Source organism: Acipenser ruthenus, chromosome 35, assembly GCF_902713425.1.
Source record: "Acipenser ruthenus chromosome 35, fAciRut3.2 maternal haplotype, whole genome shotgun sequence".
In the NCBI taxonomy this organism is placed as follows: Eukaryota; Metazoa; Chordata; class Actinopteri; order Acipenseriformes; family Acipenseridae; genus Acipenser; species Acipenser ruthenus.
Genome location: NC_081223.1, coordinates 2351560 through 2372526, shown reverse-complemented (window position 1 = coordinate 2372526; position 20967 = coordinate 2351560). Strand labels below are relative to the sequence as shown.

Here is a 20967-nt window from a genome sequence, read left to right as displayed (position 1 = left end):
AGGTATTAGTAATAAATCAGACACTTGATGCAAGTGTAGCCCATCAATCAACAAAACCTTTATTATTTAACTTCCAGTACAGTACCAAACAATATTAGGCCATAGCAGTTAAAATTAATAGTTATTACCCGTTCTCAATGGGAAGTTGGGCGCGGTCTCTGCGTCAAGCAGTTTTGCTTCTTAATTATTCATTATTATTAATTAATCATTTTAGAAAACGCTTCTATTCAAAGCAACTTCCAGAGACTATGGGTGCACTATGCATCACAGTCACCTCCAATAGGACCTCGGTTTTACATCTCAAGGGCGGGGCACAAGGAGATTAAGTGATTTGCTTTGGGTCACACACCGTGTGAGTTGGGATTTGAATCGGGAACCACCTGGTATGAAGCCTTTGTCTTTAACCACTGGGCCACCTTACCCAAGCTTCATCAAACACCTTGCTAATTCACATTTTCTCGACACTCGCTCTTATGTCATTCTTAGCCGAGTGCATGACAATTCGTCTAATAATTACACTGTAGCCTATAATATTCTGTGCACAGAGGGAGCGCATTTACTAATGAAACAGAAGGAGCGAGGAGGAGGCGTTTTGGGCAGGGTGTGTTGGGAGCTATTGTTGGAAGGAGGGAGCAGTTACTGAATGGCTGGATATTGTGAGCACGGGTGTGGAGTGTGATTGTGGGGGTATCTGGGGGGTTTATTATTGGGCTTTGTCGTGGTCGCCGGGGTTTACAAATAACTTCAGTCTTTTATTTGCTCGGAGTTCCCGTTACCTTTTTCTTATTAATTTAATAAACACTGGCTTGAGATGTGTTGTAAAAAAATCGGCCATTCTCCGCCTCATTCCTACCCAAAGGGGTTGTATCTTACATTAAAGGCTAATGAAACCCCAATCTCATCATGCCCAACAGATACCACGTTAAAAATAAGATCCAGTTTAACAATCCGACCAACATCTCACTCGTTTTACATTGCAATCTTAATATCACACAGTTACTACTGCCGCTTTTGCATCTCACTCTAAAAACAGTCTCATCAACAACACTAGCGTGTTAAAGTGAACAATCAACAATTTCTATGTGGTTACACCGTCAACATCTTAAAAGTACACACACATTTTTCTTATATTATGACTCTTCAAATATGTACATCTAGTAATATGGATGAATTCTCTCTATTATTGATGCATGGACCAAGAAGAAGCGCATGGGAACCCAGGAGCAAGCTGATGTTCTCTAACCCCTATATTCTCATCATTCAGTTTACAACAACATCCAGTGTATGGAATGGCCAGTTAAAAGTCGGTTCGGTGGGTTTTTTTCAATAGTGTTATGATGCCCTCACTTAGTTGTATTGTGTGTATCATTTTCATACTCTGTGCAGCCTCGGAACCCTGTGTTCCAGCCGGTTTTGTCTATACAGCTGTTTATTGCACTGAATGGGCAGTTAAAGGTCGGTTCGGTGTTTTTTTTTTCAATAGTGTTATGATGCCCTCACTTAGTTGTATTGTGTGTATCATTTTCGTCGTCTTTGCACCTTCGGTACCCAGTGTTCTGGGAGCTTTATGGTGATAAAAAGAGGGTTCTGGCCCGGAACGGGTTAATGACAGCGCGTTATTAATCGGTTCTGATTGTTAAAATATTCTCCTCACATGTCTGTAACTTTTTATGCTGTTTTTTTTAAAGCAAATGAATTCATTAAAGTACCGTACCGGGCCGTTCCGTCTCGTTCAGGCTTTTACCCCATCCCCTTGATTCCTCCGCATTGTTGGCTGTGATGAACAGTGACCGATCGACAGTGCCGATAATTAACTAACTAGGCTGCCTGCGCTACACATTTGCAGGGTTGTTTTTGAGCGTGAAATCACTCTCAAAAAGATTTGTAACCGTAGACCAAGTTTGGTGCGTGCGCAGAAAAAACAAACCTGTAAATGTGAAAAGGGACTCGAGCGCGCGCAGAACAGAACCGTACGTGTAAATAAGAACCGTAAGTGAAAAAAAAATGAGAGGTGGAATTTTTTTTTCAATTTACAATTAAAAACTGCGTTTCTGCGCGCTCGTAATTTTGAGAGCAATTTCACTCTCAAAAGTGGCGAGCGAGCAGAAAGCAGATTTGTAAGCGTAGACTGAGTTTCTTAAGTGTAAATTAGAACCGTAATTGTATTGTTTTCCCCATTTTACATTTACAAACTGCGTTTCTATCCACACGGATTTTGATAGCTATTTCACGCCATATGTCCCCCTGTACTAAAGTATACTGCACTTAATCCAATAAGAGAACGCTTTCAAGCACCCCGTGTCTTATGCAACCGAGAGGCAAAGCCCATGGAGGAAGCGCCACCATTAGAATTGCACCTGCAGAGGGCGATATATTGCTTGCAATCTCTATTTTTGTACTCAATCACAGACATACACACAGAGACTTACACTTGTATTATTAATTGTACTATATGTTTTGTGGTCAATTTATATATATATATATATATATATATATATATATATATATATATATATAAATGGGGAGGCGCTGCCTCCCTAGTCTCCCCTGAGAAACCACCTCTATATGCGTGTGTGTGTGTGTGTGTGTGTGTATATATATATATATATATATGTATATATATATATATATATATATATATATATATATATATATATATATATATATATATATATATATATATATATATCCCTTTCATTCAGGAAATACAGCATATAGGGGATCAGGTGATGCTGCGTATACTACCCTGGCTTAGAAACCCTACCCTACCGCTGACAGCTGCTGAGGAAGCATTCAACATCATGCTTGGGCAAATACGGGTAGTGGGCACTTGACAGGGAGGTGGCGGATACTGATGAAACGGACTGAAATGCAGCATTAGTTCGTTCACAAAATTGGCACTGCCTGCTGTGACAGACGGGGAAGGTTACCAGTGTTGCCAAGTCTCACGAGAAAAAAAAAAAGCGACACTGCCTTTCAAAACAAGCCCAAAACAAGCGACCCGTGTTAGAGTATGGGTGTTTATGCAAGTTCCAACCCGCGACTCTCAAAAACAAGCCCAATTCTGCTTATTATAAGTGGACTTGGCAACTGTGAAGTTTACCTCAGTCGCCAGTTTCAATTTGAGAGGAGTGATCTGAGGAGGCTCGTGATGTCAGAGATTCTCTCCTTTCTTTTAAGTTGTGTTGGATTTACTGTTGTGTTAAATATTAATGATGCAAACAAATAAAACACAATCAATACGTTCATTTGCAATTTTACTTGCTGGATGTTGTTGCGCTGTTTTGGGCGATCGAGCTGGCTCATGATCACAAACTACATTTACTAACGTGGAGTGCAGACACGCGTTGTCTTTAGACATAGCTGCGATCAAAAAGAAAAAAAAAAGGACGGGAATTAATTCAGTTAGACATTTAAGCAGCAAGGGTATTCTCAAACAGCTGCATTAATACTATAACAAGGGCAAGGGTATTCTCAAACAGCTGCATTAATACTATAACAAGGGCAAGGGTATTCTCAAACAGCTGCATTAATACTATAACAAGGGCAAGGGTATTCTCAAACAGCTGCATTAATACTATAACAAGGGCAAGGGTATTCTCAAACAGCTGCATTAATACTATAACAAGGGCAAGGGTATTCTCAAACAGCTGCATTAATACTATAACAAGGGCAAGGGTATTCTCAAACAGCTGCATTAATACTATAACAAGGGCAAGGGTATTCTCAAACAGCTGCATTAATACTATAACACGGGCAAGGGTATTCTCAAACAGCTGCATTAATACTATAACACGGGCAAGGGTATTCTCAAACAGCTGCATTAATACTATAACAAGGGCATAACGCAGTTCATGGTAAGTGTTTTTATACAGAACAGTAGCTGTCTGAATAAGAAGCTGTCCGAATACGAAGCTGTCCGAATAAGAAGCTGTCCGAATAAGAAGCTGTCTGAGTAAGAAGATGGCCGAATACGAAGCCAACCTCAGCAGCAGGAAACTACCCAAGCAAATATGTAGCGTCATACACCATGCCAAGACAAAAAAAAATACTTTTGGTACGAACCATTCACATTCACATCTACTATGAGAAAGAGCAAAACTGAACCTCTAGTGTAACAGTAACGAACTTTTGACCTCCTCTCCCATATTTGACTTCCTAAATAACAAAATATAAAAACACAAGCACAATGTCATAATAAATACAATAAATACATTAAAATGCATTAAAATAATTATATTAGTCAACTGCTATCTAGTGTCTACAAAAACAATGCCTGTAAGAACCCTATTTAACTAAACACCTACTTAAAACAGTACAAACTTTTTTATTCATTTATGTTATTTTATGTATGTATTTATTTTGCACATTGATAACTGGGTAAATCTTTAGTGGTTTTGCAAAGAGGGGGTGATAACCTATCTAGGGATACCTCAATATTTAGTGAGTAACGCATCTAATGGGGTAAATGGGGCATCAAAAGACGTGTCCCCACGCATTCTGCATTGGTTATAATGGATTATATTTTGAGGTGCTGCTGCCCGTGGGGTATGTTTTTCTCCTTAAAATCTTAAGTGTTTTTGCAAAGAGGGGGTGATAACCTATCTAAGGAAACTTCGATATTTTGTAAGCTAAGCGCCTAAGGAGGTACAAGGGGCAAAACCAGCGTGTAATATATGGGGTACCACTATGCTGCTGATACATATTTTTTATTAATATGCTTGAAAGAGGGAGCTATTATCTTTTAAGTGGTACCATACCAATATATTTATTGAGCAAGCTGTGTAAGTGAGTTAATCACACAGAAAACGGACACGCTGCTTTGTCAACTACACCACGAATAAGGAACCGGGAAGAAGGAACCAACCTCCAGGTGGTCAAGATTTGTTGTTCAGCGACTAGCTTGTTTCTGCTGCTGAGTAATTTTAGTCTCAGATCTGTTTCTCGGCTCTCTCACATTCAAAGTAAATATACATGAAGCTACACCTGACCAATACCACATGTTTATATTACTTCCATTTGAGATGAGCAGTTTGGTTGACACACACGTCAAATGTTTCATATGCATGTTAAGCTACGTGCACAAAATGTCTCTTGGTGTGTCTGAACATAAAAACAGCTAACCACTAAAACTAAACTACGTGCAAAAACAAAGCCATTTGGTTTCATAAGCAAAACACAACTTGAAAAGCAGCTACTCAGTATTCATCTTTGTATAAAATATTTACAGCCGAATTTTCAGAAGGGGCACGGGGAAAAACAGATTGCACAACACCTTTGCGACACCAGAAAGGTGTCAAACTGGATTTTCAAAAGTCCTAAAAGTTAGTGGAGCAATGGAATTTTAAACTTTGCTCTTTTTGAAAATACACTTGCATTACAGCTTGTTAAGCAATTTAAATTGTTTATTGGTTTTATTTTGCAAATAACGCCTTATTTTCAAAAGGTGCAACACACTGACATGCCCACTAAGTACACCGAAATACAGTCGCTAATTAAGACATGACCCCATGTTGCATTATGCCCAGATTCGTATAATGAACCTGCATTCCGAAACAGAAAGCACTATCATTCCATAAATATGCAGGTCGCATGTGATGCTCATTGTATCATCAACGATGTAGTTGCCAAGTACCCTGGCGGATACCATGATTCATTCATTCTACAGAACAGTGCTTCATTTAGAACATGTGAACAGGAGCTTTTCAGAGGAGGCTGGCTTTTAGATCAGTTGTATTTGTCAGGGTGTCCTCTGAATAACATATTGCACTTGAAGTTGTTTTAATATCTTACTAAAAGTGTGTTTGAAGGTGACGGCGCATACCCACTAAAACCATGGCTGCCAATCCAAATTTTAAATCCAGACACAGAAGCAGAAACAAAATACAACAGTGCTCACATTTGTACTCAAAACGCCATTGAGAGGTGTTTTGGGATTCTGAAAAACAGACTTAGATGTCTACATAAATCTACTGGTGAGCTACATTATAACCCTGCTAAGATATGCAAGATCATTGTGGTGTGTTGCATGCTGCACAATATTGCCACTCAGCATGATCTGGAGCTTGCTCTGGATCACGGAGAGGAAATGTTACCAGGGGACATAGATGACAATGATGAAACCCTACACAACCCTGTGCCACAGGCAAGGCAGATATGCCAAGAGAACATCCATGAATCCTTCAGTAAGTAGTAAGTATGATCAATTTCCTTAGTTATGTATGCATAAATACAATGATTTATATATAATCAGTTCTAACAATTAACATGTGCCAATGGTTAAAACACAGATATGTAACAAATGTTAGTGTATAACATGAGTTTTCAGTGACAATACAGAATATTGATTCAATGTATTACAAGCATGTAACATACTGTTCTTCTAACCATTTGGTGGGTTCCCTTTCCCTAGTCGTACTCCGCTGTGTCACAGCAAGTGCCTTGCCTTTGTCTCGGGGACAATCCCGTTTGGATGTAGGAAACGGCTGGTGTTCGATGGCAGTTCATACAGCAGAGGTCGTGGCAGTGCAGGGCTCTGGTGCAACGGGGGCAGTGCAGTGCTCTGGTGCAACGGGGATAGTACCAGGCTCTGGTGCAGTTTGTGTGTCAGAAATGTTCTCCATTGCCATTACCATACGATCCAGTAATGTACTGTTGTTGCGAAGCTCCTGGATTACACGTTCATTGGCACGCAACCCCCTGTCAACCAATATAGGGATTTGTTTAATTTTTTCAGCTATGCCACACACTACCCGTACATGTTTTTCGTTTCTGGTACTGAATTTTTAAATTCAAAAGCATGTAAACGGTCCTCTCTGTTGAGGACCCTTGTGCCTAATGAAGGCAGGGCAGGGTGGACCACATTAAGGCAGTAGAACCTGGAGAAGGTATGTGGCGTAGTCCAGCTAGCTGTAGTACAAATATCAGACAGTGAGGCACCTCTGAAGAGGGCCCAAGATGTAACCAACCCTCTAGTGGAGTGTGCCGCTACCCTACCAGGTGGGGGCAAGCCAGCACCATTATACACAGTCAAGACTGTGTCCACAATCCAGTGTGACAGATGCTGCTTAGAGAGGGTTGGTTCGCAGTGACACCCTGCTGCATGGATCTCCTCAGTCAGGCGGAGGATCTCTTTGGCACCCGGAACCGGGAAGGTTCAGGCTCTGGTCTGGCCCCTGAAAGGTACCGCTGGTTAGCCATAGGGCTATCAGATGAGGTTGTGGGTACGTTGCAGAGCACTAGGGCAGACTCCACTAGGTCTTTGTACACCTATAATTGGAAGTATTTCTAAGTTGCCACCTGTTCCATCAAAACATTACACGCAAAAGACAACATTCCTCCGTTCAGGAGAGCAACCACCAAGAAAAGGTGTTAAAACCAATCCTCGCCCAGGACAACAGGAAGCTGCTAGAGACTGGAAAATGCTGGCAGATGTTGGTCAACGGCTTATTTTTCCACCTGAGATTGCCACCACTAACCTTCGACCAGATATTGTCTTGTGGTCCGGATCAGCACGCCTTGTTCACCTGGTAGAGTTAACAGTGCCATGGGAGGATGCTGTAGATGAGGCATATGAGAGGAAGAAACTGCGGTATGCTCAACTAGCCACTGAAGCAGAACAGCGAGGATGGAGAGTCCGGGTTTACCCAATGGAGGTGAGTTGTCGAGGATTTGTGGCACACTCTACAACCCGGTTTCCCAGAGACGTCGGATTCAGTAGCCAAGAGAGGAGCAGCAACTGGTTGTGGTTGAGACGGAAAGATTCTGGCTGGGGACCTCAAGCACAATAGAAACAAATAAACGCTGATGTACGGGTAAGTAAGCTGGGCTGAGTTGAATGGGGGTGATGCTGGGATGCCGTCAAGCCCTCTTGAGGTGTCGTGGGCTAGTCGACGAAACACCGAGGATGGAAGGTGCCCACTTGAAGACCCCAGAGATGTACCCTACATAGCTCAATCCAGACGGTTGTCGTGCTGATGCACTGGGGAGACCGTACTGTGGTTGATCTCCGGAGCCAGCATCGCAGCCGTTGTGTGTACTGATGCGCTAGGGAGGCAAAATAAGCTGATCCCTGGAGCCAGCATTACACTTCAGCCATCAACAACAGACAGAAGGACATCTACATCATCATATGGAAGGAAACGCAAATGGATGGAGACACCTATGGATCACATTAGTTTACTGTAAAGCTACGTCTTAGTTGATGCTTATCTTGGCGAGAGCCGAGTTCAAATCAGCATGAAGTTTTAACATCTACTCTCGTGTAATGGAAATGATTTCTAGGCTTGGTGTCTGGCTATAAGACATGAGCCCATATCTTGCCCTATGCCAGTCATCTTACAGTTTCTGCAAGAACTGCTTAATGCTGGTAGGTCACCTTCCACATTGAAGGTGTATTTAGCGGCTATCTCTGTTAGCCATGCCCCCATAGATTCAGTGTCTCTGAGCGCACAGTTTTAGGCTACCCATTTCCTTAAAGGCACACGGTGATTACGCCCTCCTAGGAGGACTGTCCCCCCCAAATGGATCCTTAATATTGTACTAGAGGCTCTCACGAAGGCCCTTTGAGCCCTTACCCTCCATAGAGCTGAATTACCTGTCTATGAAGAGAGCCTTCCTCACCTCTGCTAAGCGGGTCAGTGAGCTGCAGGCACTGTCTGTGCACAGCTCCTGTATGCATATTTGGGAGGACGGCAGCAGGGTGTCTGTGCACAAACCAGGCTTTCCTCCCCAAGGTGATCACAGCCTTTCACTTTAATCAGTCTGTGGAACTGGAGTCCTTCCATCCACCTCCATTTGCTTCAATGGACGAAGGGAGATTAAATTTCCTCTGCCCAGTGCAGGCATTGAGATCCTACTTGCAGAGAACAACAATCTGACCAGCTCTTCGTCTGTCACGGGACACAGACCCTAGGACAGCCCCTCCTTAAGCAGCGTCTGTCACACTGGATTGCATTGAGATGCTCCGTGCATAGGACAAGAGCTCTGCGTCAATCTGACCAGCTCTTCATCTGTCACGGGACACGGACCCTAGGACAGCCCCTTTCTAAGCAGCGTCTGTCACACTGGATTGCATTGAAATGCTCTGTGCATAGGACAAGAGCTCTGCGTCAATCTGACCAGCTCTTCATCTGTCATGGGACACGGACTCTAGGACAGGCCCTCTCTAAGTAGCGTCTGTCACATTGGACTGTGGACACAGTCTTGACTGCGTATAATGGTGCTGGCTTGCCCCACCTGGTAGGGTAGCCGCACACTCCACTAGAGGGTTGGCTACATCTTGGGCCCTTTTCAAAGGTGCCTCAATGTCTGATATTTGTACTGCAGCTAGCTGGGCTACGCCGCATACCTTCTCCAGGTTCTACCGTATTAATGTGGAAGACCCTAACCTGCCTTCATTAGGCACAAGGGTCCTTGAGGGTGGTCAGTCCCTGACCACCTTCCGGCGCCTCCTCATACTCACCTCTTCAGATAGCACCTGTAGAACTCCTCTTTTCCCTCTGGACACTTTATCACTCTTCCTTAAATGCACTTTACTTGCTCTTATCTGCCCCCTATTTTACTGCATTTAATCCTGTACTTTAGAGTACTGTAATCTGCCACAAGTGTTATTTAATCTTAGTATTTTGTATTTAATTATATCCTGATGTAACTATCACTGTTATCTTCTCCGTTATTGAATTGTATTTTGTCATATACCTGTACTTGCTAGAACCAAATTCATTGTACTTTATCTTGCTCTTAATTGTATTAATACTTCTACTGTGATTCTTGAAATGTACTTTTGTTTACGACTGTAAGTCGCCCTGGATAAGGGTGTCTGCTAAGAAATAAATAATAATAATAATAATAATAATAATAATAATAATAATAATAATAATAATAATATGCTGCCGTTCCTTCTCCCTCACGACGGCTCTGGTATACATTATCACATACGTAAGGTCTTGGTGGTCGTCTTTGAATTGAAAGGGAACGTTAGGTTACTTACTGTAACCCTGGTTCCCTGAAAGAGAAGACGACCACCAACCGCGAGCTCGCATAGGTCGCCCTCACGGGTTCGATGGAAAAAGAGAAATGGCTTCCTTTGGGTGAGAGTTTTATCCCCTCGGTGTGCAGGACCGAGTGAATCATCCCAGGATGGGGCCTATCAGCAGCTCTGGTATAGAGAGCTCAGCGATACCTACCCAATGGGCAGGCATATCCCATACGTAATGTCATTGGTGGTCGAATTCTTTTTCAGGGAACCAGGGTTATGGAAGTAACCTAACGTTTTTAGCATTAAAATACATTTTTAATGGTGTTGCTATACACTATTTTATTTATCCCCGGCCAAAAACAAACCACTCATCTCTGCTCTTAGCTAACATTAACCGGACACATTTTCAAGTGCTTGTAAACCCAGTCACCCTGTAAACCCTGCCTGCGAGGCAGTACAAAACATACAATACCTGCCCAAGCATGCAGGATTACTTCATGAATCGATGAAGTCACTCACTCGATCTTTATTGGATTATAATTGTGTGCAGTTTTGGATAATCCTTCAGTCAAATGTATAGTAATAGTAATAATGCACTCTCCACTGGTACGGGTCCGCTGACTTGTTAATGGTATGATCTCAACCTTGCATAACGTCACATAACTCGAACACTGTTTCTAGTACCTAAGATTATTAAATATTTCACACAGTATTTAATATTAATACACATTTCACAAAACGGTAAGTACATGAGGACATTTAGAAAATATATCGTAGGTATTATAGGTGTAGTTTAGCGGGCCAGGAAAAATCAGGCTTCAGTCGTTCAGATCTGAGAATGTTGATGCATTTTCAAACCAGTAGTTCCTAACTGTGAATTCTGACCGCTCCGCCCCGAAGCATGGGATAAAGCATAAATAAGTTTGTTTCTGTATTTTAAAGTGTGTGCTAAAAGAATAGAAAATACATTTGAAAAGTGAAAGTGAAAGTTTGCTACTTTTAAAGGGAAAGTTACATTCAGTTAAATGTTCAGCACAATTTGTACAATTGAGATATCTACAATAAATACAAAATAAGTCATATTGGATATGAGAGTTTCTTCAAGACATGGTCTTTTCTTAATGAAATGTCGTAAAACACTACAGTTGTACAATGAACTTCGTCTGGGTGTCTTGAAATTGACACTTTCATGTCTCAAGGCATCTTAAGACATAGGTGATGTCTCGGTATGTTTGTGTTTTAAGCAATATATCCGATCATTCTCTAACTGTGTTTACCATCCGTTGAAGAAAGTACTTTATTTATTTTAGGCGATAGAATTTTTCTAACAACTACCACACATATATAATGTTAGAGGAACACTGTGAAATGAGACTTTCGCGAAATGTCTAAAACTTTCAGGCATTTCGCGAAATGACTGATTTCAGGAGCATCCCATTACACAATTTACCTGTTTTATTCAGTCTTTTTTCGAAATGCCTGAAACTGCCTCCGACAGTTCATACAATTAGTATATAAAGGATCAGAGGTGCAGATTTGGAGCTGGATTCCTAGCACCAGGGTACCTCATATAGTGCAAGCGACATTACATTGTGGAGCCAGTTATTATTATTATTATGATGATGTAGTATTTGTTAGCAACCATAGATGATGATAGCGTCTGCTTGGATCTGGACTACTCACATACACAGGAGAGAACGTGTGTGTCGTGTGAGAAGTTGTGAAGGTGGCTTGATTTGGGCGGTATTTAATAATTTAGCACCAGTAGGCTCTCTGGTGCTAACATTTTAAAAAAGTTTAGCAGCAATTTTCAAAACGATTTGCACCCCTGTTAAGGATTCTGTGTTCAGGATCAAAGGGTCCAGTGTCATCGTGCATCACGGCAGGAAGGCGTGAGGCTGGTTAAAATGTTGACATGTGGAAACCCACGCTGACAAGCAGCACTGCTTGACCATGTCAAAGACAACAGCAATAGACTGCATTGCTGGTTATTACAATGTGTAACAAATCATCTCGCATTCTGGGTTTATTTCAATACCACCAGCCCTGGGGATTCAAAAGCAAAACATGAAACACTTCTTCACTTTGTTAGTGCCGTTGAACACGCTAGCTTTACAGCACAACAGTATTTACAGAAGGATATAACTGAGGGGGTATATATATATATATATATATATATATATATATATATATATATATATATATATATATATATATATATATATCGAAATTCCTGCTGTCATTGGTTGTTTCAAGTGTCCATTAAATGAACATGATTGATGTCATGATTATGAACTGGAGTGAATCCACCTATCATGCTCCATTTGTCATTTGTTTTTTAAAACCTTGAAGCAGCCAATGATAGCGCTAGCAGGGAGGGACTTTTTATTGAATTGGAACCCTCCGGCTTTAAGTGAAATATGGGGACTGGTATTGAATTCATTGAATTCTGGTCACCGATAAGAAGTTCAGTTACCTGGAGATCGTTGACAGATCCCGGAGACCTTGAGACTCAATAGAAAACCAGGAGGTCAGGCAGGTATGGGTGACAGCTAGGTAATATTCTTGACCTTGTAAGCGTGAGCACCCTCTCTGCTTGCATGAAAAAAATGCTTTCCTGTTAAAATGTGCTAATGGTATGCATGTGCGTGTACTTTTTGTTTAATTTTCGTGCCGAGAGAATGCTACTCTAACTAAACCGACATCCAGCTGAGGAGCGTCTTGTGAGCTGCAGCACCGCACCCGAGGCGTTGCTGTTTGGTTCCCGTTAGTGGTAAGCCCTGTCTTGCGAGACGAGTATTTCATGTGTGCGTATTCTTTATTTATGGTATTGCTCGCTCTTCGCTCTGCGGAGTGCTTATTAGTAAGTGCTCGTTCTGCATTGCACTGTACTGTATGGTTTGGCTGGAAGTTGTTTTGGTTTGTATAGTAGATGGTCTTTAAACTATCACCCCCTTGGTATATTACGTGCCGTGTATTTTAAACTGTGATCTATTCAGACGTTGTGCATTTACTGTGGATAATGTGCAATATGTTTTATAACAGATATTCAATTCTAAAGATACGTTTTTGTCGATTAAATGCTATTTTTAAACTAGTGTGTTTGCTTATATATATATATATATATATATATATATATATATATATATATATATAATAAACGCTATTACATATAAAACTGATTTATACTTTAACAAAACTGTTCGTAAAGGATTGGAGATTCTGTGCTATAATATCTGGTAGATTGCACGTTTGGAATTTGATTTGTATTGCTCCTTTGATTTGAATATTGCTTTGTCCTGTGTCGGATTGTTCTGTTTGATTTCATTTGGATTCGTGCTCCACGTTGTATTGGGTTTCACATTTATTAATGGTTTGTGTGGATTTATTTCTGTTAGCTGCATTTAGAATTTTCTCCACTTTTGTATAATTGTTTAGCTGAGTGTAATACAATACTGATATAGATTGACTTTATATGGAACATTTGAAATCCATTAAAAACTTTCTGTTAACTGGCTATTTGTTAGCTATTGCTGAATATTGCACAGTTATATTGCGGTATTTAAGTGTTTCCTTTAAAATAAATACATTGTTTTGACAATTCAATTTTTGCATGGTGCGCTCTATACGGTTGCTTACCCAATTAAAGAATCTTAGCAGTGGGAACTCCAAAGTAAATTCAAAGGTACACCAGAGGACCTTGCCCTCTTTAAACACAAGGTGGCGTAGCCGGTTTGGGGTCATAGCACCATCGGAATAATTTTACCCCTTGAAGCTGTATAAGCACCTGTTACAGCTTTGGTTTATATATATATATATATATATATATATATATATATATATATATATATATATATATATATATATATATATATATATATATATATATATATATATATATACACACACACACACTGAACATCAAAATAAACTATCACTATTATAACACATGTATTGTTGAAAAAATAATTGTTGAAACAGCAAAAGTAAGTCCGTTTGGCAGCGCGACATTAAAGGCAGGGTCAATCGCTTTCTCACGATAAAATTAGCTGTAAAAAATCATGTAAACCGGAGCAGGAATCGTGCTTGTGTCTCACGAGGTTTCAGCAGTCAAGATCCCGTTTAACTAGCGGAATGTCACGTTATTCCTCAGCAAAGCCGTACCAAACCACACACACACACAGAGACAAGAAAGAACGCAAAAGACGCTACAAATGTAAAACTCTCGTATAGCATATTATTAATATTTGGATAAATGCACGTTAAGCACAACTAACCAGACTTTTAGCCTCATTTAGTATTAGTAGTCGTCGTATTTTCTTTCTATATATTTTTTTTAAGATGTCCCAGGAACAACAGAGCTCCACCTCTTCTTCCACCGCACAGAACTGGAATGAATTGTTAGCATCAATTGGCATATTGTGCAGTAAGTAATGGATATAGTAACAAACAACATAAATGAACCACATCGCTTTAAATAAAGACTTTTGTTTGCAGATCAGCAGTCACTGGCTTCTCGGAGCAGAGGCAGGGTATAGGGACTGGCAGATGTGTACAGGAACATTAGGATGCTCAGCCTGGTACTCCGCCTATAGAACTGTCAGTGCATGAAGCCGCTCAGGAACCTCATATGTATTTTTCATATCCCCCTGTTCTCAGTCTTATATTCATATAGCCCTAAGTCTCATACCGTTTTGTATTTTATTGTAGTGTAACCCCACCGTTCCCACAAGTTCCACATGCATTTATAGACTACTTTAATTAAATAAAACTTTCTGAAGTTACGCATACCTATTTAATTAGTAAAACTTGTACTTGGTATAAGTTTTATTTTATATACTTGTGTGTGTGTGTGTGTTGGAAAGGTAACGAGATACTAACAAGAAATGAGTGATAATTCGGAATGTACGCGACAACAAGATAATTCTTCTCTTTTTTATTTATTTTTATTTTTTTAAATAGGCATGGCACTTGTGACAGAGATCAAATGATTCTTGGTGTTAGATCTCCCTCCCGACCTGTGAGGGCATATAAAATGAACAGGAGTACCCTTAACTTTGTCACGACAATTTATTTCTTAGGGTAGGTGGATGTCGGCCATTTAGGAAGGGATGGAGCTACGGTACCCAAACTCAATGACTCGGACACGAAACGGCTTGGCATCCGAGGATTGTAGGAGCGGATGTGCTCGTTAACCTAGGGGTCATGAGCGAGGGTACAAACAGGGGGGCGTAGTGAAAGTGATCTGTTCCATGGTAAATTGTTAGTGTTTTAAGCCTACAAGGAATCTGTGTTGCAGTATCGTGAACCGTGAGTTATCTTGTGTTTGTGAACTATCGTATGTTTTTTTTTTTAATAGACTACCAGTAGCACGATCCGGAGCTGTAGCGAAAGCCAGCATAAACCCGGACATCGCTTTCACTCCTGCCTTTCACGGAGAACAGTAATATACCACTTGCACTTATTCACTGTCACTAGGAACTGTGTTTGTGTTTAGTGTTGGTGTGTAAAACTGGACTTTTGGTTACGGGTCAAATCCGGGGACTTACAAATACCGAGCGATACACGCCGCTGTTATTTATGTCACAGAGGACAATTAAGTCAAAGGCAAGTATAGTTATTTTAATTACTAAAGGTAGCCAAACTACGCCACCTGGTGGAATATATGGGCACCAGGTCCCGAAATATGAATATACTTTCGTAATTAGATTTAATATTTAATAAACTTTCATCCAAATCCTTCTTTGCAGCTTCTTTTTTTAATCCCAGGACCACAACACACTCCACACAAGATACAATCATAAAATAAGCTTTATTTAGTACAGAAAAAAACATCTTTAAAATATTTCACAGTTTCTCCCGTGCAGCAGTAACAGTTCCAGGTGCCAGCAACGCTGATCCCGACACACACTCTAGCCCCAGAACATCAGTCTTCAGCACAACCTGTTATAAACACAGATTTTAGTCCCTACACAGATTTACTGCACAGTCAACTTCACTCAATTGATCTTTTTCTTTTTGTTTTTGATAGAACAGTCTTGGCTTATTCCAAGCAATTCCACCCGGTTTACCACGGAAGGGGGTAGAACAGTCACAGTATTGAAATCACGAGAACAACATCTATCAGCGTCTTAAGCAGCCAAACATGAGCACCAACACGGCTTTTCTTTAGTATTGTACTTCCCTGTGTGCTGCCTGAGTCGAATCTCTCTCAATCTTCGTACTGTTTCATCCACGAAATGTTGTTCTTTCCTTTCTACAGCTCTGTTCCCACACTCTTTTCCACCTGCTCCCCTACTTGATCCATTAATATCGGGTCGATCTTGCGGGTCTTTATTCCTCTTCCCTTGTCACGGTTCATTCATTTCTCTGTCGTTTGTGAGTCGAAACACTCTTTTTATTGTCTGTGAGGGATAGATTAGGGCAGGTGAAAACACCGGAGATGGTTACTGTGGGAGTCGGGAGTCAGGGATCAATAAACACCCTTGCACCTGGAAATCAGTGTCTGTCTGTTTTGTATCCACTCTGCACTGCACGCACCTGGATCTACTCACCACTTTGCCACACACTGCATGAAGCCCTCCTCCTGATATTCAGAGTTGTTCTTTTCCTATTTAAATATCCCCTCCCCAAAATCACTATGAAGAGAGTATTTTTTGTGTGTGTGTCTGTCTGTCTGTCTGATAATATATAAGCTAATACATTTGCATTTGTTTGAATTTTAGCAAGAGTGCTACAGCGTGAAGATGGCAGCTGGATTTAGAGCCTTAACAGCAGAGGAAATCTCCAAAAATATACAGACAAACAGAAATATTACTATTTCAATTGAAAACAACTGTGATTTCTGTCTAACAAACCCAAGGTAAGTGATCATAATCCTACTTTTTGTTGACCCCAAAGGCTGTTTGGCAATTTCTTTAATTTCACTGAATTATTTTTATATGAATACAGAATTTTAAAAAAGCTGTTCTGCAGGGAAGCCAAATGGATTTTTTTGTCATTATCAGCCCTATAATTACACAGAATAAATAACATTGCCTGCTTTGAAAATGAAAACAGTCTATTCTTGGTAATGCATTCATTTGATACACAGTGGGATATATGCATGGAATCTTTAGAATTTAACAACTCTTGCTCAGAAGTACACAAAAATAGTACAAAACCAAACACTAACAAACCAAAAAAACATTAAACCTATACTATATCTGCACTGTAAGCTTTTACTTAAGAAGTTCTGTTAGCAAATTGGATAAACTGAGGGTTCCTCTCTGTTAGAACTTAAGAACATGTACGAGTGAGAGGAAGCTATTCAGCACATATACAGGCGTCCAGTTCCTAGTAGCTGATAGATTTCAAAACTTTGTCGAATTGGGTCTTGAAGGATCCAAGTGATTCAGCATCAACAACGTGACCACCGGTACAGGGAACCTGGATTCTGAGCTGCGCTTAAAAGTATTAGTTAGTGTTAACTTTGTCAACTCCTTTTAAGATTTTACAGACTTCTGCCCCTCCTAATTCTTCGTTGTTCCAGGCTAAATAGATTCAGTTCTTTCAGCCTTTTTTCACGGCTCATTCCTCTAAACCATGCTGGGATTAGTCTGCTTCTCTTCACTGGAATCTCTCCAGGGCCACAGTGTCCCTCTGGTACTGTGGTGACCACAACTGGACACAGTCCTCTAAGTGAAAGCTCACTAGTGCATTATACAACCAAATCATAACCTCCTTTGATTTAGTCGTTAGTCACATTTTGTAAAGCTGTCATCTAAAATAATATCCATCTAGATGAAATCTAAAGACTTCAGCCTTTGGAGTGATGTATTGGATTGGCAAACAACTGAATTTTATAATGATGCGAGAGCACACAAATTTACACACCTGTATTAATTTCACCTACTGCCAGCATGGTATGTACACAGGTACCATTTTTATAGGACTATTAAAGCACTTTGCATTTGGTTTTACTGAGTTTCATCACAATCAGGCCCATATAGTAGATTTAATTCAATCCTGCTAGATTAGCCAGATGCAGTTTCAATTTTATTGCATTATTTAAAATAAATATGCTATATATTGAAACACATACATGTACAGCAACACAAAGACTGGGTTCCCTTAGACATGGCTGTATTGGGCTCTGCATTGCTTCAGTCTCTCAGGCTCCTGATTTGATTTGGTAGGATGATATGCAAACTGTGAATCTACAAACCAATCCTGAATCGTTCCGTCCATCTATCCAATAGAATTGTGGATTGCATCTGTCCCCAGGTCCTACAGCACTTCATCAGTCAGTTCTCTATTAAACCTGGAATCGAATGGCACACCAGTACCTATGTTATGAGCAGGCATTGCTGCAACATACCTTGGAAATATTACAGTTTTAGCCCAATCTAATCTAATCAGTCATATTTAATACAAGCTCACTCAGAGTAACAAGGCAGTTAATGTTTGTAGTCAATGGTACCCATAATATTCCAGCTGCTTTATGCATGGACTACATTGCTTAAATAAAAATAAAGTGCCAGTTATAACAAATTCAAGTTAAAAGCAGCTTGTCCCATTCTTACTGCCCATTCAGAAATGACTGTTACAGAATGTACCTTTGTTAGGAGCTCAGGGTTCCCCAGTAAACAGGGACAGGTACACAGGTACTCTAGCAGTACAGATCTTAGCTTGCTAGATACAGTTCCCTCGTATGATCATTGTAATGTTATTCTTTTCATCAGGACTTACACTTTCAGTGGATATAATGTAGATCCTCCTCAGCCAACCATCAATGCAAAAACCACGGCCGTCTGTTCCTTCAGCAAAACCAGTTTTACAGCATGTGGAGCTGTGGGCGTCTTAACCTATGATGTCATCAAGAACAATGATCCTGTCGAATGCATTGCCATGATGTTTTCTGTACCATTTGATTACAATTTGTATAAAAACTTGTTCGCTATAGGGTCCTTTAGTGTAGGAACATCCTGTGATAATGCCCTATACATTCGAATGTATCAAGAGTGGGTGGATGGTTTCATCAGAGGACAAGCAACAGATGGGATCATAAAGTTTATTGGGAAAGCTATTGAAATAAAAGCCACAATGTCTCCCGCAGGCAGGTCAATAATGAAAATTGAAGTGTGGAACAAACCTTTATGTGCTTGAGACATACTGTGCTTGCTTTTCATTGACTGTCTGGTATTTGCATGCATGAAATCATTCTACTCAGCTATTGTGAAACAGTCATATAGATGCAATATACTTTTTATACTGTATAAAAGCATTTATCAACATGTATGAAAAACTATGGATTGTGTTGCAGCTGTTGATATAAATGAACACTGTACTGTATGTACACTTCTAGCCTGTCAGCTTTTGGAGCGCTTTTGGTTTTTTTCTCTGTCCAATCTCCATTAGCAAACTCAATAAAAGGTATTTTTCTTCCAAAGAGATGAAGCTTAAACTGACTGAAACACTTGAACAATGTATTTGAATTTGCTATTTAACTGCTAACCCTATTTCCATGAACAGTTCTTACTTATTTAACTTTCATTAATAAAGTGATTAGTTTGTTTCATTGCATACAGCTGGAGGGGTAGGAATTACCTTTGGAAAAGTATAAGTGAAATGTATAGAAATCAACATATTTGCAGTTCAAATCTATGGAATGGATTTAAAGTTTGATATTGAGTACTTTGTTACCAAGTAATAAGGGGAAGTACAGTTCTGCAAAATGAAAGCAGGTTGCTTGGCAATGGCTGCCTCGGCTGAGTGTATGAAATGCATGTGATAAAAGGTGTGAGCAATGCAGGTAAAAAAAGCAAGCTGGGGTCAAGAAGGAAAGAACAGGAATGACCAGAATACTGCAGTCAACTAATCAGTAAGAGAAACAGGTTAAAAAGCACGCAGGCTGTGTGATAGCGGGGTATACATTATTATTATAATAAGGTGACTTGCAGGTGTTACAGGGCAGTAATGTACTCAGGTTAGACAAAAGAAAAGAAAGTACATGCAACACAAAATGATGAGAATTATACAACTGCTGAAAGTATGTCACTTCTGCATTCAATGCCACTTTGTGAATCTTGCATTCATTCAAATTCATTGACAGAATGACTGGTTGAATAATTCAACAAGATATAAAGAGCTATGGGTACATTACAATAGGAATCAGAGGTGATCTGAACTGCCAACCAGAAACTTAAAAACTCGGCACATATACTGTCTATTTTTTTTTTCTTCTAAACTCAGTGACTTAGGCTGGCGGTTGTTATGCTGCTGAAGTATAAATTTGATAAATTACAGGAATTTTAAATATTTTATTTATTCAGCCGATAATCACGATTATCGTAATACTTTACAGACGATAAATCGACAGCTGAATATGTTATTATTGTCCAACCCTACTCTACAGTAGTGACTGTGTGACGTTGTCATGCGAATACATAATGAAACAGCAAAAGGGCGTCCTTGTGGCAGCTTGACTTTAAGGGCAGGGTCAATCGCTTTCTGTAAAAACCCATGTAAACCAGAGCAGGAAGCGTGCTTGTGGCTCACGAGGTTTCAGCAGTCAAGATCCCGTTCTTCTTACTTAATATCACCTAATCTCCAGCAGAAAGACCGTACAAAACACACACACAAAATGTACATTTATGGACTACTTTAACACTAAAACCACTGATGGCAGTCATTATCATGGTACATTTTAAAACATAAGAAAGTTTACAAACTAGAGGAGGTCATTCAGCCCATCTTGCTCGTTTGGTTGTTAGTAGCTTATTGATCCCAGAATCTCATCAAGCAGCTTCTTGAAGGATCCCAGGGTGTCAGCTTCAACGACATTACTGGGGAGTTGGTTCCAGACCCTCACAATTCTCTGTGTAAAAAAGTGCCTCCTATTTTCTGTTCTGAATGCCCCTTTATCTAATCTCCATTTGTGACCCCTGGTCTTTGTTTCTTTTTTCAAGTCAAAAAAGTCCCCTGGGTCGACATTGTCAATACCTTTT

At 40.1% G+C, this 20967-nt stretch overlaps 1 protein-coding gene across 4 annotated transcripts; it reads left to right on the top strand.

The window, feature by feature from the left end:
• The first annotated feature begins 12354 nt into the window (after window positions 1–12354).
• Window positions 12355–19547, top strand: LOC117395366 (DELTA-stichotoxin-Hcr4a-like). 4 transcript variants are annotated; one of them, XM_059007809.1, is made up of 3 exons: window positions 12355–12509; window positions 16705–16841; window positions 18703–19547. In XM_059007809.1, the coding sequence occupies exons 2-3, from the start codon at window positions 16726–16728 to the stop codon at window positions 19124–19126; spliced, it is 540 nt and encodes a 179-aa protein (XP_058863792.1). In that variant the 5' UTR covers window positions 12355–12509; window positions 16705–16725; the 3' UTR covers window positions 19127–19547. The 4 variants fall into 4 exon arrangements, with proteins under 4 accessions (XP_058863792.1, XP_058863790.1, XP_058863793.1 ...); XM_059007807.1 differs by having other exon boundaries at window positions 12357–12518; XM_059007810.1 differs by lacking the exon at window positions 12355–12509 and adding an exon at window positions 15242–15289.
• Window positions 19548–20967: the final 1420 nt, after the last annotated feature.

Coding starts and splice junctions, on each gene's coding strand:
- LOC117395366 (XM_059007809.1), top strand. CDS start 16,726: ATGGCAGCTGGATTTAGAGCCTTAACAGCAGAGGAAATCTCCAAAAAT. Junction 16,842..18,702: donor TTCTGTCTAACAAACCCAAG/GTAAGTGATCAT, acceptor TCTTTTCATCAG/GACTTACACTTTCAGTGGAT.